This window comes from Podarcis pityusensis (genome assembly GCF_964106645.2).
Source record: "Podarcis pityusensis genome assembly, chromosome: 11".
NCBI classification, from domain to species: domain Eukaryota; kingdom Metazoa; phylum Chordata; class Lepidosauria; order Squamata; family Lacertidae; genus Podarcis; species Podarcis pityusensis.
Genome location: NC_138036.1, coordinates 736,751 through 752,998, shown reverse-complemented (window position 1 = coordinate 752,998; position 16,248 = coordinate 736,751). Strand labels below are relative to the sequence as shown.

Sequence of the window (16,248 nt, the reverse complement as noted above, 5' to 3'; positions counted from 1 at the left end):
CCTCCTGTTCCCCATAGCTGTGCCCCTTCTCTGCTCCCCTCCCTACAACTGGCTCCACGCTGCGCAGAGTCGGGTTTGGACTGGGGGTGTGTGAAGCGCCTGACACATCTGGAAGTTGCAAAGGGCCCATGGAGGCGGAGGAAGTGAGCAGCCCGGCTGCTGGGAGGCGACGCCTTGCAGGGTAAGATGGGAGCTCCTGGGGTGACTTGTTTGCCTTCCTGTCAGCCCCAGATGTGGCCCAGCTGCTGTCTGAGAGGAGGAGGAGGAGGAGGAGCTGCCGCTTGGGCAACTCTCTTCCCACGCCTCCTTTCCAGGAGGGCGTCAGAGCCAGAGCAAATCTAGGAGCTTTGCTGGGGGGTCAGACGGTGGAGCTGTGCCCCCTGTCTCCTTTGCAGAAGCCCCTTTCCACTCTGGGGCAAAGGAAATGCCACGGGACATGTTTGGGCTCCTGCAGAGGGTCTTGGCGTCAAGGCAAAGGAGCGACAGGGAAGCCCACCCTCCTGCGGAGAGCAGGGTATGTTGGTCCAAGGCAGGCCGGAGGCGCAGCCAGGTTCCTGGCCTGGGTTCAGCTGGGCATGTGGTGGCCGCAGGTCTCCTCCTGAGCCCTTGGGATGTTCTGACGGATGCAGGTTTCCCTGCTTGGAACTGCAAAGGAGTTTTTACAAGCAGGACTCACTGGCAGTCTAGCGCTGATGCGGGTTGGTATGTAACAGAAAAGTGAGTCGGCTTTTGCTGGCTGTTGTGGGTGCCGCTCTGCTCCCCTTGATTTTGCTCTTGCTCTGCGGCCAGGATCCCAGGTCTTCCCTGGCAGGGAGAGTAGGAGGGGAGCCTCGTGGGGCCCCTGGATCAGGAGGCCTGCCTGGGAGGGGGATGCCCTGGGGTCGGGATGAAGGTCCTGGAAGGCCCCCAGGAAGAGACAGGCTTCTGCTTGGCAGTTCCAGCCAGCGAAGGGAGCTACCCCCCTCCCCAAATTACTCTTCTGGGTTGACAAGGCAGTGGAGCTTTGGCCAAGTTGGGGAAGAAAAATGTGGCTAGAAGCCCAAAGCTGGGGGACTGGACAAAAGGCAGAGCCTTGCTTTAATCCCAGGCCTCCTCAGATCAGAGGTGTGTGTGTGTGTTTCCTTTTTGCGCACTTGCATCCTGGCTGGGGAAGCCAAGTCCGCACGAGGTCTGCCCACCTGTTTCAGTCATTTGCCTTTGATCTGACTGACTGACAATGTGAGTTTGCATGTTACCCAAATGCTTTCCTATTTCTGGGGCCACGAGGGGAATCATCGAGTCATAGAGTTGAAAGGGACCTCTGAGGGTCATCTAGCCCAACCCCCAGCAATGCAGGATTTGCAGCCCAAACATCCCTGACAGGTGACCTCTACTTAAAACCTTTCAAGGGAGAGCTGCCCGCTGTCAAAGAGAAAGTTCCTCGTAATGCAGCAGGCAACTTTCCATCAAAAGCTCCTGGTTGGAAGGGAGCCTTTCTCCTCTCTCTGGCAGCCACAGCCAGAACCAAAACAGCCTCCCCAAGTCAGAAAGTGAAGGGGCCTCATTTTCTCTCTCGATTCCTCTTCCCCTTCCTCACTCTCTGACGATTCCCAGGCAGCCCAAAGCAGCGCTTGTTGCTTCCCCCTTCCAGGCCAAAGGAGAAGCCTTATAATTCCTTGACTCCTTCCTGCTTCTGGGCTGCTGTTCCCAGGAAGGCTCACCTGGTGCTTCCGTTATATATCTTTAGGTGCCAGGCAAAAACTCCCCTCCGTAACCTGGCCTTTGGCCTTTAACTCTCTGTGGCCTTTTGGAAGTGGGTGGGATGCTAAGTCACTTTGGGTTGTCCTGGGCAAGATGAACAAATTTAATGAATAACATTGTTGGCATCTGCCTGTCTTGGAAGACAGTGGAGTGCACCTCTGGGGGTGACGTCAAACGGCTGCGCTGGCAGCACCAAAGTGACCTCCTTGGGGTGCAAGGCTGGGCAGTGTGTCTGGAGGTCCTGGGCTGCCCAGATGACAAGACCCCCTTTCGCCCCCCTCCCTCGTGTGGTCCTCAGGGAAGCAGAGGGAGATGCTGGGCACCAGCTTGGCTGCCAGAGTTGCCAGGAGGAGGCATTCAAGGCGCCAGCCATACAACTGCCTTAGGGACTCCCCTCTGGATTTGTGGTGGGCTTCCTGAAGCCTTTCTTCTCCTCAAGATATCCTGCAGGGCAGCAGAAGTTTAGGGTCAGAAATGTCCCTGCCTAAAGAGGTGTAACGTGTATCATTTCTCTGGCAGAGATCCACACAGCTCTAAGCGGCCGGAAATGCTGCTTATTCGGCCTCCACTCCTCCTTATTTTTTAACTGACCTGGATTTCTGGCCTGCTGGTTTTTGGTTCTGCCAAAATTATAGTCTTACTGCAGCAAATGGAACAGAATATTTGCTGGAGCTGCCGGTGTCTGAAATGCTTGGAAGGACATCTTGGAAAGTGCATGAGAGTCTTCTTTCGGCAAAAAAGATGTGCAAAACGGAAAATTAAAAATAGATTTGGTGACGCGGCCAGAGCTGGAGCCGACCCTGGACAGTGGTGCGATCTCCAAAAAAGGAGACGTTCCACGATGCTCCCAGGCAGATGTCGCTCAACTAGATAATTTATTATTTCTTCATTCTAATGTGTATGAGAGACGCAGCAAGGCTAGACCAAGGAATGAAACAATTTATCAAAACATTTCAAATGAAGTGTTTTTTAAAAAACCACTGACAGAAATGGAATCTCTCATTTAATCTATTGAGCATCACAAAAACCGCTCCTGTTCATCACAGAGACCGCTAACCATTTCCCTCTGAGCTACTGACTGACTGAGCTCACTTGGGAATGGCTTCGGCTGGTTTGTGTGAATAAAGGGAATGAGTTTTGCTCTTTGAAACAGAACATTTAAAATGTAGTTTGGCTCTTAAGCAAATGGGTTGTTTATACACTGTTTATCTCAATTCCAAAGCAGTGGACGTCTCATAAATATATCTAAAATATACCTCCTCTTAATTCAACTACCGATCAAACTAATCTTCAAACTGAAGACATTTGCTTTGCTTTCCCCTCTTGCAAGAGGCCTTCTAAATCAGGGTGTCCTCTCAGTCAATGAGGCACAGCCAAATCTGTTGCCCCTCCCTGCTCATCTCCAACACCCTGAATGCTACGAGGGTCCTCAGCCCCTCCTCTCCTCTCTCCCTGCCCCTTTCTTCTAAGAGTCCAGTTTTCTAGGGCTTAAGAGCCCCTCCCAGGTGATCTCCTGAACAGGAGAGGCCAGCCTGGGTTGATTTTAACATGCTAAATCCAGTGTCTGGTACCCAGGAATCAGGAGGGGGGGGTGTCCAAGCAAATTCATAGCAATGTTTTAGCAGGCCCTGGAAAATAGTACAGGCTGCATCCCTCTTGCTACTGGGGGGAGTCAAGGACCAGCTCTCCCCGGACATCCTTGCACTCTCGCCCTGCTCCTGAAGGTCTGTGCCCTAGCTTGTGTCCGGAATGTGGTTTGCAATCCCTTCCAGAAGCAAAGCAAAACTTTCTTTTTTCCTTTCTCCTTCTGTGATGGAACTCCTATATGGGGACTTCCCTGGCTTTTTTCTGGCCCACGTAGGACCAGTCTGGATAGTTGGCCTTGGTGAAGATTTGACATTTTCATCCCCAAAATGTTTTTGATTTGAGTTTCTACTGAAATGAGGCTGCATTTTAATGTTGTATTTAATCTTGTTTTTAAGTTGTATTTTAATCAATTGTTTTTATACCTGGTGTTAGCCGCCCTGAGCCTGGTCTTGGCTGGGGAGGGTGGGGTATAAATAAGAATTATTATTATTATTATTAGGCCTTCCGGACAGGTCTGGTTCTGGCCTCCGCAAGATCTCTGGGGGCTTCCCTCCCTGCTGGAGCTGAGCAGGGCTAGTTGCCACCACATCCTAAAGCGCCATTAGCGGCGACATCGCGGCCGTTGTGCAAATCTGTTTCGGGCCCCGTCTGCCTATTCTTCCCCCTCTCTCTGTTTCTGCAGAGGAACAATCCCCGCGCACTGGAGGGGAACGGTATGGCCCTTAATTGCTGGGCTCTCCTGTTACTGCAGATGGTTGTCTCGGAAGGGGTGGCAGACGCCTGGTCGGCTCTGGTTACTTGGCACCTCTCAGGGCAGGTAACCGTATAACGGAGTTAAAACACTAGACGAAGACCTGTAGCTGGAGGGAGGGCGGCTCTTGCAGGGTGGGGCAGGGAGACAGAAGGCTTTGCCCCTGCCCTGGTCCAGAGACCCCTCCCCACCGAGGCCATTTGCCCCAGGATGGAGGCGAGATCCCATTTGCCTTTAAACTGTTGATGAGGAAGCCTCAGTTGAGCTCTGCCGGTGGCTGTCTCCTCCTCCCTCCTCTTGGTGTCTCTGTATCTGATGGTTGCTTGGTCCTGGGACTGGCCCCTGTCCCCCCACCCCAATTATGGCAGGGGCAGGGAGGGTGGGGGTGGAAGACTAAGAGGACAGAGGAAAGGAGGGGAAGGGAGGGGAGGGGAGCAAAGGACTAGCACCACACACACCCCTCTGCCCTGACGTGGCTGCTTGGTGTTCCTTGAGGGCTAGTAGCTTGCGAGGCAGACTGGACTCCCTTGGAAAGGGTGGGCTCTCCTTCTGCTGGAGGTTTTCAAGCAGAGGTTGGGCAGTTGTCTGTCAGGGATGCTTGAGCTGAGATTCCTGCATTTCAGGGGGTTGGGCTGGATGGCCTTTGGGGTCCCTTCTAACTCTGCAATTCAAGGATTTCAGGTGCTGCCCAGGAGACTCCTGGCAACCTGAGATTTGGCTTCTCCCTGTGATCTGCAGATGGAGCTCTTCCTTGCAACAGCTGCTTGCCTTGTGGACCACCCTTCTCCCTGTTTCCCCCTGGGGTGCAACTGCCTTTTGTCTCTTTCAACTACCTGAGGGTCTCAGGCAGGCATGTGGGGCCGGGTCCTGCTGTAGGAGTTGCAGGGGCCTTCAGGTGGACTGGGGGCAGGCAGGGTGCTGGCAGCTGCCTCTGCTGGCCCCCTGCTGCTTACTGCTCCTTCCCCACGAGGAGCTCCCGGCAACAGGCAAAACAGATCCCTCCATGTTGGTGAGGGGGGAGGGTTTCTCTCAGCATCATATTGCTTGGAAGGTTTATCCACTGCATTTCAGGACAGTTATCTCTCGACCTGTTCACTTTTTTTTTTAATTCATAAAATTTATACACTGTTTGATTGTTTAAAAAAAACCCTCAAATTAGTTTACGGAAAGGACAAAATGCTAAAATCATCATAAGAAGAATTGGCAACAATGATTTAAGACTTCTGAAAAGTTAAAGCAGCAACAGACTCAAAGCAGGTTAAAAATTGCACTGGCCTTCTGAATCTCTCAACAGGCTTGCCTAAGCAAAAATGTCCAAAAGGGTTCATTGAGGGCACCTGCCTGATGTCACTAGGCAGGGGGTTCCTAGTGTTGTTCTTGCCCTCCTACGGCTGCTCTGCCCTTTTGGGGAGGCCGGGAGGGTGTTGCTTTGCCCCTCCTGCCTCTCCACGCTGAACACCTGGGCAGGAGGACAGGTGAGCAACAGGCCCCCAGGTGGGCTGCAGCACACAGTCACCTGCTGCGAGGCAAAGTGAGTAGCACAGGTGAGCAGCAGCAAGGCGGCCACTTTCCTCCTCCACCTCCTCCTCCTCCTCCTCCTCCTCCTCCTCCTCCTCCTCCTCGTGGTGCTGTAACCGTACCTGCCCCCTGAACTGTGTCTGCTTCCTCAGAAATAGGGCTGAGCCACCTGGCTGGAGAGGCAAGATCCTTCTTTCTCTCCCTCTGCAGGAACTCCAGAGCAGACTGCTGAAAGGATCTGCCGGGATGCCGCTCTTCGGATTGGGGTCCGGCCAGAAGAAGCGGCTGGAAGGTAAGAGAGCTGGACTCTTGCGGTGGGCACAGTTCCTTGGCTCTTGCCCGGATGCCCTGCAGACTCAGCTGCCGCCTGGCGCTCCATCCACCCGTCTCTCCAGCGGCAGGGCAGAGCCTGTGCCTGCTGGGCGTCTGGTTACAGCTCCCTGCCTGGAGCGCGGAGCCCAGGCCATGTGCCCGGGAGGCTGGGTAGGCAGCCCCTTCCCACAAGGGGTGGAGGGGCAGGGGGTTTCTCTCCCGAAGAGATCAGATTTGTGGGTCGCAGAGATGTACACAGGACACCGGGCTTGGTCCAGTCGCTTTGGTCTGGGGAAAGAGCCCTTGCAATTCATGAAATCGTGGAATTGTCGCGTTGGAAGGGATCATGAGGGTCATCTAGTCCAACCCCCTGCAATGGAGGAATCTGTTCTCACAGTGGCCAGCCAGAGGCCCCAATGGGGCACCCTCAAGCAGCCCCTCCTGTGCTTTCCAGCAGCTGGGATTCAGAAGAAGGGCTGCCTCTCCCTATCACTGCCCGATTAAACCCTGTGCAGGCCCCTAGGCAGTTGACCCCCTCCCAAATCATCTCCTAATTTTTTAAATTTTCTTTCAAGACCAAATAATAATAATAATAATAATAATAATAATTTATTATTTATACCCCGCCCATCTGGCTGGGTTTCCCCAGCCACTCTGGGCGGCTTCCAAAAGAATATTAAAATACTATGATACATCAAACATTAAAAGCTTCCCTAAACAGGGCTGCCTTCAGATGTCTTCTAAAAGTCTGGTAGTTGTTGTTCAATATTGGTAGTTGTTGTTCAATATTGTTTTGATCTATTGCCGTGGCGCACATCAGTCGGGGCCTCCTCTGCCTGTTTGGTAATCTGGCACTGCTCACTAAGCAGGCAGAGCTGAGCCGCCACGGAGCGTGGCCTTGAGTGTGGAAGTGCTGGCTCTGTTGCTCCGTCCTCCCCAGGTGATGGGGCAGCTTCTGCATGAGCCCAGCAGCCTCCTTGCTGCAGAGGTTTCCTCTCCAGGCTGTGGGGGGCAGCAGGAGCACTGCCCTCTCTGAAGCAGCAAGGGGTACGGAGCTCCGACGCCCTTCTCCCTCGTGCGACGCTAATGCCCAGCGAGGGCTTCTGCGTCTCCAGCCTGCCATATGTGCAGGGAAAGGGGAAGTGGAAGGAGGTTTGTGGCCCTTTCACCTCTCACTTCTCCTCTGGCTCTTTGGGGTGGAGAAGTGCAAGGACCACGTCTGAGAGGGGGGCTGGACCTTTGAGAAGTAAAGAAGGGGAATCTCTCCCCAGGGCTGTTCTGTGGCTTTGAGCAAAGTGGCTTCCTGCACGTGGCCTGGCTTGGGGGGCTTTCAGGGCTGCCCCCTCCCCGTCCTGTGATTCAAGATGAACTCCGGCAGTACATTTTGGTTTGTGTGTGTCGGGGGGGGGGGAGGCTGAATTTCTCGTTTTGTGCTCAATGGGCATCTTAAGCAAGAAGGGAGGAAATTGTGCAACCTGCCAGATCATTGCCTGCTGATTCCTCCTCTGAAAGGCTTTGACTTGTCCACACAAAGTCCCCCTTCGCTCACCCTGGCCAAGAGATGTTTGGAAATTGGTCTGCCCCTTTTATGCAGGAGGGAAAGTGGGGCTTGGCTGCTCCTGCGAGGTTTATTTCTCACCCACCCCTCACCCCAAACTTATTTCTTGCAGGAGAGCGGCCCAATAGGAAACCACGAGTTTTGTGTGAAGGCAACAGCCGTCAGTTGGGGTGGGGGTGGGGGAGATTCAAGGCTGCCCAGTGATCTTTATTCCAAGGAAAGCTTACCTATATTTCTTTGTGCTGTGGTTTAAAATAGTTTAATCGCAAGCAGTCGATAGCACACATGAACCAGACCTCAAATGGCTTTCAAAACACCCTCATTATGTAACAGTGGCGCCATGAATAGTTCCCGTGTCTTGCAAGCCCCCTTTGGGTCCTTCCTGTCTTCCTCTTCCTCCTCCCTCCAGTCTCTCCTGGCCTCCCTCTCCTTCCAACTGCCACCAACTGACTTTCCCTTTCTTAGAACTTTCCCAGCGCTCTCTTCCTCAGACCCCCCCCCCCACATCCTGCCAACTCAGGAGAGGGTGCATGGCACCCATCCCCCCACAATCGCCCCCCCCCCCGCTGGCTGTGGCTGGAGAGAGTGGCTGGGCAGAGCTGCTCTCCTGGGGAAACCTCCAATAAATGTATGTTTACGATTTAGGGGGGCTGCGTATGACAGCGTCCGGGGAGCTGATTTGGCCAGGGGAAAAGATGAGAAGAGCAAATATCCAGAAGGAAAGCGCAGGATGTCTGAGCTGAAGTAGGTCTCCCTCCCCTCACCCTTCCGAAACAATTCCCTCTTTTGAAAAGACCACAACCCCTAATGCTGCAAAGGATGGGGTGGGGGCGGGTGGAAGCCTGTTCTGTAGCCTCAGGCCAGGTGGGTGGGAAACAGGTTTGGGGTGGGCCTGAGCTCAGTGGGAGCTAGAGCTTTGCATGCGGGGGGGGGGGGGTCCTGGCTTCAGCCAGGAGACCTTCAGGAAGGGCTTGGAAAGACCGAGGCAGAGACCCTGCCAGGCAGCGGGTGCAGAAGATGGGCTGGCAGCAGCTTCCTCTGCTCCTGGGCTTGGCTAGCAGCTTCCAGAACAAACCTTCCCTGAGCTCTGGCTCCGAGGAGATGCTGTGAGTTATGAGAAAGAGGCTGAGTGTGCCTTGTTGTAGCTCCTGAATCAGGAAGCCTCAGGGGGACCACTTGAGCAGCACAGAATCCGAGGCAGAACCACATCAGTCTCTCTGAGGTCCAGCAGCCCAACTAGCGAAGGACCTGCCCAAGGCTGGCATGGGGCTGTGCTGGGCCACAGCTGGGGCTCCTTTGGCCTCTGTGACCTGGTGGCCGTGGCATGTGATGAGGGGTCAAGCGGCACACGCAGAAGAGCCGAGCCCTGGCTTGCAGCCGAGGAAAGTTGAGAATGTAAGAAGAGTCTGTGGACCCGGCCAGTGACCCCTCTAGCCGAGCATCCTGTTCTAGGTGCCTCTTTGGGAAACCTGCAAGCAGCATTCAAGCAGAAAAGTTCTCCTGCCATTTCCAGCAACTGGTGTTCTGAAAAAGCATCACTGCCTCTGACTGTGGAGGCAAAGCAGAGTCATCCTGGCTAGGAGCCCTTTATAGCCCTTCTTCAGCTGCCTTGCAAAGACCAAGATGGGAAGGGGCTTCCAGTATAGCAAAGCCCCTTCAGGAGCCCCCTCGCCTTTCCACTTTCTGGCCTTGTTGCTTTGGCGCAGCTCCAAACACATCTATTTATTCCCACATTTGGAGCTGGAAGACGAAAAGGGGTTTGTCTGTTTCCTGGCTGGCCTCTGGCTCAGCCTTCTCCGCCTTGACCGTTTCCTGCTTTTCTTTGCACTTATCCCGGCTTCATGGGAAAAGGTGGACAGAGCAAAGGCTTTCGAAGAGAACAAAGGCCAGCAGAGACATTTACTGGAAAGTCAAAGGATCCCGGCGGAAGATGGAAAACCCCACTTGGCCCTTGCCCAACTTAAGAGGAGGAGTTGGAGTCGGAGTCGCTGTCTGTGCCCTTGAAGCCATGCAAGCAACAGCCGTCCCTCCTGGAGGCAGAACTGATAACAGAAGAGCCTCTTAGCCGAGGTGGAACATCACCTCCTTCCTCCTGTCCTTTTTCAGATGTGGATATTTAGGGAGGGACTGAGCCTCTTGTGGGAACAAGGTGCTGTGAAACTCTGCAGCTGGAGTTTGGGTTCTCCTTTGGAGAGATGAATGTGTTGCTCCCCCCCCCCCCCAACAGCTCTTTGTGTGGATCTGAGCAGGAGGAGAGAAAGCAAAGACCAGCCTGGGAAGGGGGGTGCTTGGGAGCTTCCTATTGGGGCACCTTCTCTGCTTCTTAGGGGAACTCCCCAACCTCCTTCCCTCCAGATGTTCTGGACTCTTCAGGCCTGGATCTCCAATGCCTGGGAAGAAGAAGAAGAAGAAGAAGAAGAAGAAGAAGAAGAAGAAGAAGAAGAAGAAGAAGAAGAAGAGGAGTTTGGATCTGATATCCCGCTTTATCACTACCCTAAGGAGTCTCAAAAGACATGGGTGGCGCTGTGAGTTAAACCACAGAGCCTAGGGCTTGCCGATCAGGTCAGTGGTTCGAATCCCTGCGACGGGGTGAGCTCCTGTTGCTCAGTCCCTGCTCCTGCCAACCTAGCAGTTCGAAAGCACCTTTAAGGAGTCTCAAAGCGGCTAACATTCTCCTTTCCCTTCCTCCCCCACAACAAACCCTCTGTGAGGTGAGTGGGGCTGAGAGACTTCAGAGAAGTGTGACTAGCCCAAGGCCACCCAGCAGCTGCATGTGGAGGAGCGGAGACGCGAACCCGGTTCCCCAGATTACGAGTCCACTGCTCTTAACCACTACACCATGCTGGCTCTCACAAGGGAGCATTGGTCAGGCTGGCTGGGACTGATAGAAGCTAAGAGTCCAGAACATCTGGAAGGCACCAGGTTGGCCAAGGCTGACCAAGGCCTGCAGGTGCTGGAGGTGCTGTTTGCATGGCATTTGGGCTTCCAGGAGGAAGTGAAGCAGCTGCTGGTTTTGCTTTCTGCCATAGGAGTGGCAAAGGGCAGAAGAGGAGGAAACAGGAGGAGGAAGAGGAGGAGATGGGCTTCGAAAGAGGTGCAGGTGGCCTGGGGTTGGGGGATGCAGGGCAGATACTGGGAATCTCACTATTAAGTAAATCACAGAGAAGCAGGAAAGTCCCTTGGCCCACCTGCATAAATATTTGCACAGGGCATGAGAGTGACCCTTCTCCACCCCAGAGTGAAATGGAATATTTTGTCCTGGGAAAGGGAGGCTGTCCCTGGTGGTTCAGACAGAATACATCTGGTTGCAGCAGCATTAGCATCAACAAGAAGACCTCCCACCACACTGCCACCGTCCTCTGAACTTCTGTGTGGAGCATAAGGGACTCGTGGGACTTGTCGGCCGTTGGTCTCCTGGGCCGGTTGCTGGAAGGTCTCTTGACTCCAGCTTTGATGAGGTTCTCCTGGATCAATCCCATGCTTTGCTCACAGGGAATCTCCTCCATCCCTTCCCCACTTCCAGAACCAAGATGATGGCAAAAGAAGAGCTCCCAGGAAAAGTCTGGAGATCATTTCTGGCACACCAGGAGACTTCGCCTGCTCCAATCCCAGCAGCTGGTCTAAGAGCTTCAGGAGGTCCCCCTCCGCTTTGCAGTGGGTGGTGTTGGCGGGCACAAGACCTTGGGCTACCTAGCTGGGTCTCCCACCTTTATACCAGGAGCACCCCTCCTGCAGGGACTTGTCACTTCAGCCTCGAATGCGCCCTGGAGCATCCCTGCCACGAAAGGGGCTACTCCGAAGGAAAAGCCCACCTGCCTGCAGTTACCTGTGCTAGTCATCCGTAGTCCATCTCTGGGAAACACAAATAGCAGACTCCACCCAGCAAGCCACCTTCTATGGAGTCCTGGCCCTGCTCCATCTGACTCAGGAGTGTCTCTGCTGACTGACAGAAGCTGTCAAAGACCTGGGTCGCAGGAAGGTCCTTTGCCAGCCCTACACCACCAGACCTTTTTGATGGGGATGAATCTGGGACACAATGTGCATGCAAAGTGCAAGGGATCCAAGCCCCCCCCCCATCACCTCCAGCTCCCAGAACTTTCTCCTGAGCCCAACCATCAAGTCTGGCATCCTCTGCTTCAGGGGCTACAGCTTCCACCAGCCCCAACCAGTATTGCTAGTTGTGAACAGTCAGGTGGCACCTGAAGGGCTCCGCTGGCACAAGGGGGTCCCCAAGACCCCTTTATTGGTCCCTGGGTGGGGGCTGCTCTTGGGACCTAGCGCAGGCAGAAGAGGTTGTCTGCCCTGAAGTCACAGGCTTCTCTGCCTTGAGGTGTGACATCCCTTACCTGAGTCACCTGCGGCTGGTGACTTGCTTGTGGCCTCTGCTGGGCTGCTCTCATGGGGAGGATCCTTCTTGGGTTTGGCCTCCCAGTAGGGAGGGAGGTGGGGGGAGCACAGTCCCTCCTCTTTATCACTCTAGGAGACCCATCAACTTCCCAGGTAGTTGGCGGGAGTTAGAACCAGGTAGAGGAAGCAGTGGCGACTTGCGGTAATGTGACCACAATTTTTGCGTGTGAGTGAGCGAATGGATAATGCTTCTGCTGCCCCTCCCTCCCTCCTCTCTGCAGGGGACCTCTAGCTCCTTAGTAAGCGAGAGACACCTGCCAATCAATCCCGCCCACAGCGCCATGGAGTTCTCTTGCCTGGACTGATTTCTTCAAAATGGGGTAGATTCTTCCCGCGGTGCCGTCAGATGCTGCATTCATGAGTGAGAACGGTGTCCGCCGTCAATATCACCGTTTAGATGCCCTCCTTTCCTGGGCCTCGACAGGTGCGAATAAATAACAGCATTTGTTCTTAGCGCTAAAGTAGACTTGAGTCAGGGCCCCATAGCGCCAGCTCACTAACCAGAGGGATCTGGGATTTACGGAGGGTGCTGAGAACTCTAGCTCCGTGAGGAGGTCAACTGCAGTTCCCAGGATTTTGGGGAGGGGGCTAAGTGCTTTAAGTTTGCTCTGCATAGATGGTGTAGCTGTGACGGGTGTCTGCCTGTTTGCTTGACTGACAGGGGCACTTCTCCCAAGTCTCCTAAATGGCACAAAGATTGTGGCCCATGAGAGAGTTGCCCCTTTTTCTTTGTGCCTTTGCTTGTTTCCATTTCTTCCACTCTGCATTTCTCCACTAAAGTCCATGCAGGGTGGCTTGCAATGAAACATCAGATTGTGAGAAATAATTATAATTATTTATACCCCACCTTTTCCCCTAATAAGGACTCAAGGCGGTTTAGAGGTAAAAATCATAAACACAAAACAGCAAAAGCCAACCATCCCTTGTAGATGACATGGACACTGACCAGTAGGGCCCTGAGACACACAACCCTCTTCCACATAGTGCAACCTCAATGGCTTTGCTTGCCGGGAGAAAGACCCCCCCCCCCACACATTTCCCTAGGGGCTCCTGGGGAACACCAAGACATTGTGACCCCCAGCAGCCGAGGTGTTTGCTGGATCGTGCTCAGCAATTCAGTCCTCCCTGCGGATTCCTTGCACAAAAGCCCTGCTGTCTGGGGAAGCCCTGGGCTCCAGTTCCCCTTATCTCTCTTGCTGTTTAATCATTGACCCTCTCGCTGAGGGCAGGCAGCCTGTCTTGGCCCCCCTGCTCTGGAGAAAGGCTCTCTGGATTCCTGCGGATGAATCCAGCCATTATCTGCCAGACCAGAAATGGCTCTGAGGTCTCTGGAGTCCCACCACCTCTCAAGAAGGAGGGCCAAGACTGCGGCTGAGCGGCCAGAGCTTGTCCTTTCGGGTGAGTGAGCTGGGGGGTGGGGCTGCCCCCAGATCCTTGACTTTGAACCCAGGTGTCAGCCGTGACACTGGTGACAGAGCGAGGAAGAGGGCATCCGAGTGTGCCAGGGTGCCTTATCTCTCGCAGCGGAATAAACAAAGCCTGCATTGCAGCAGGTTGGACTAGACGCAACATTTTACCTCGCGGAGCGCATCCTTGAGCACTCATTCCACAGCGTAAGAACAGGATAGAAATCTTAAACACATTGTTGTGACAGGACTGGTGTCACAACTCTCCCACCGGCACCGGTGCTATTTTAAGACGCTCTGGAAAATTAAAGGTTTCATCTCCTCCTTTAGAGACTATGAGGCTCCTGTGGGAGCATCTTTTAAGAACATGGCTTTTGAAAAGGCTCTGAAGATCTGTGGCCAAGAGAAGGGGGTTTGTGCCACCTGCACACAACTCGCTTGCGGAGTGGAGGCGCAATGCCACAAGTGCTTGCATGCGCCTGCGGTCGTATGTGCATTGCGCGCTGCCCCGCAATCTCTGAATGGTGGGAGATTCCAGGGGTTCCAAGTACTTGCCCAGAGTTCGTGTTTGCATTTGGGAATGAGGCGCAGTGAAGACACACTGGTGTCTTTATGATCGATGGTTTGTTGACACATACATGCCGCCTGAGCCTGCAAAAGAGGGGTTCACAGCACCCCAAAAGAGTCTTGCTTCTCCCAGAGATGCAGCCTTGAATTCAAGCAGAAGTCAGCCTCTCTCTCTGCTTGCTGCCTTGAGTTTAGGTAACATCACTCAAAATTCAACTCTAAACTCTGGCTTTTGTCCTCCCCTTACCTGTGAGTTAACAGGTGGGCCCCACCCATTTGCCCTCCCCCACAGAGCCCCTTCCTTGGCTCTCCTTCCCTTACGAGAAGGCTAGCCTGGATATTCCAAGATTCAGAAACCTCAATTAGATTTTAACACCTGCTTTGTTGTTGAGTCGTTTAGTCGTGTCCGCCTCTTCGTGTTCCTGCCAGTTTTTAATTGTGTGAGTAGATCAGAGTCTCTTGGAAGTTGGCTGTCCCTGGCTAGATGATCCTGGGGGGGCCGTACAATTCTGCAATTCTTTGATTCTATGACCTCTGGTTGGCCACTGCAAGAACAGGATTCTAGACTAGATCCTTTGGCCTGATCCTGCAGGCTCTTCTTGTGTTCTGCGTTGAGGGAGGCAGCTTGGAGTGAATCACAACCGCAACCCTGCCCTGGAGTTGGGTGGGGAGAAGGTATCTCTGTGCTAGGCAGGCCCAACTCATTCCTGGGCAGTTTCCTCCTTTCTTGCACCAGGTGGGCTGAGGTTGCAACCTGTCACACCACTTCATGCCCCATTGAGTTTGTGTGTTCGGCAGCAGCAGCAGCAGCCCCTTCCGCTAGCCCAGATGTCCCGCCCACTGTCCAGATGTTGCTCTGTGGCATCTTTCCCAAATCTCACTGCCTGGGGCAGCGGAGAGAAAGGACTCCAGTTTCTGCCGCGAGAATCTTGTTTATTTTCCACATTGTGAAATCGGAGGTTGGATGAGTCATTCCCTCCAGTGTACTTAAACAAAAAACAAAAAACCCCACTCTTTCCCCACCTCCCTGCCTTTCCTCCCAAATATGTGGGTTGATGTGCATCTCCTGACCCAGCCATGAGTTTCAGTGGGGAATTCAAATCTGGGTCTTCTTGACCTGACAGTCGTTGTGCCTCCTCCTCCTCCTGCCCCATTTCTTAAATGCAAGGGGCTGAGAGGCATCCTTTGCAGACCCATTAACTCTGAACCCCAAAATGTGGGGTCCTCTCCAAACCTGTGCCAAAGTTTTGTCAGGGTTTGGGGGGTTGCAGCATTTTGCAGCAAACCCCCCACAAACTAGCAATTGATAGATCAAACATGGGGATTATACTTACCATTAACTACGAACCCCAAACTGCCTGCTCTCAGGCAGCCCATTGGCCATGGGAGATAAATGCCAGGGGGCTGAGCAGACCAGGTCACACCATGGATTCACCCCAAGAAGAGTGGGCGGTGGTTTTTGGCTGCCACCCTCCAAGGCAGAGGAGGGAGATGGGCAAAGGTCAGTCAGAATCCCCTCCTGGCTTCCCGGCAGCCATTCATATATGATGTTGTTGTTGTTGTTGTTGTTTAGTCGTGTCCGCCTCTTCGTGACCCCCTGGACCAGAGCACGCCAGGCACTCCTGTCTTCCACTGCCTCCCGCAGTTTGGTCAAACTCATGCTGGTAGCTTTGAGAACACTGTCCCACCATCTCGTCCTCTGTCATCCCCTTCTCCTTGTGCCCTCCATCTTTCCCAACATCAGGGTCTTTTCCAGGGAGTCTTCTCTTCTCATGAGATGGCCAAAGTCTTGGAGCCTCAGCTTCAGGATCTGTCCTTCCAGTGAGCACTCAGGGCTGATTTCCTTCAGAATGGAGAGGTTGGATCTTCTTGCAGTCCATGGGACTCTCAAGAGTCTCCTCCAGCACCAGAATTCAAAAGCATCCATTCTTCGGCGATCAGCCTTCTTGATGGTCCAGCTCTCATTTCCATACATCACGACTGGGAAAACCAGAGCTTTAACTATACAGACCTTTGTTGGCAAGGTGATGTCTCTGCTTTTTAAGATGCTGTCTAGGTTTGTCATTGCTTTTCTCCCAAGAAGCAGGCGTCTTTTAATTTCGTGGCTGCTGTCACCATCTGCAGTGATCTTCATATATGAGGTGGAGCCTTGTCTATGGGCCTTGGTGGGAGAGGCAGGCTGGATGGCGGTGGCTGGTGCTTTGAGGCGTCAAGCTCTCCTGGGCCAGGAGACCCACTGCTGTCTCTCAGCAGCTTCATGGCGCAGGCTTGGCTCTGTGGGCAGAAGAATCCTGGGCAGTGATGAAGGTCTGGAAGCCAAGCCTTAGGAGGAACAGTTGAGGGAGTTTAGCCCATGGAAGAGAAGCGGTGATAGGAGAGCCCTCTTCAGATATCTCCAGGGA

General features: G+C 53.7%; 1 protein-coding gene across 1 annotated transcript in view; it reads left to right on the top strand.

Moving 5' to 3' along the window:
• Positions 1 to 259: 259 nt before the first annotated feature.
• LOC308458625 (phospholipid-transporting ATPase ID-like) overlaps positions 260 to 16,248 on the top strand; it is a 75,883-nt gene continuing 59,894 nt past the window's right edge. Inside the window, exons 1-2 of the mRNA XM_080973440.1 lie at positions 260 to 514; positions 5,807 to 5,888. Coding sequence (XP_080829566.1) covers positions 425 to 514; positions 5,807 to 5,888 — 172 coding nt within the window. The 5' untranslated portion in view covers positions 260 to 424. The remainder of the gene's footprint in view (positions 515 to 5,806; positions 5,889 to 16,248) is intronic.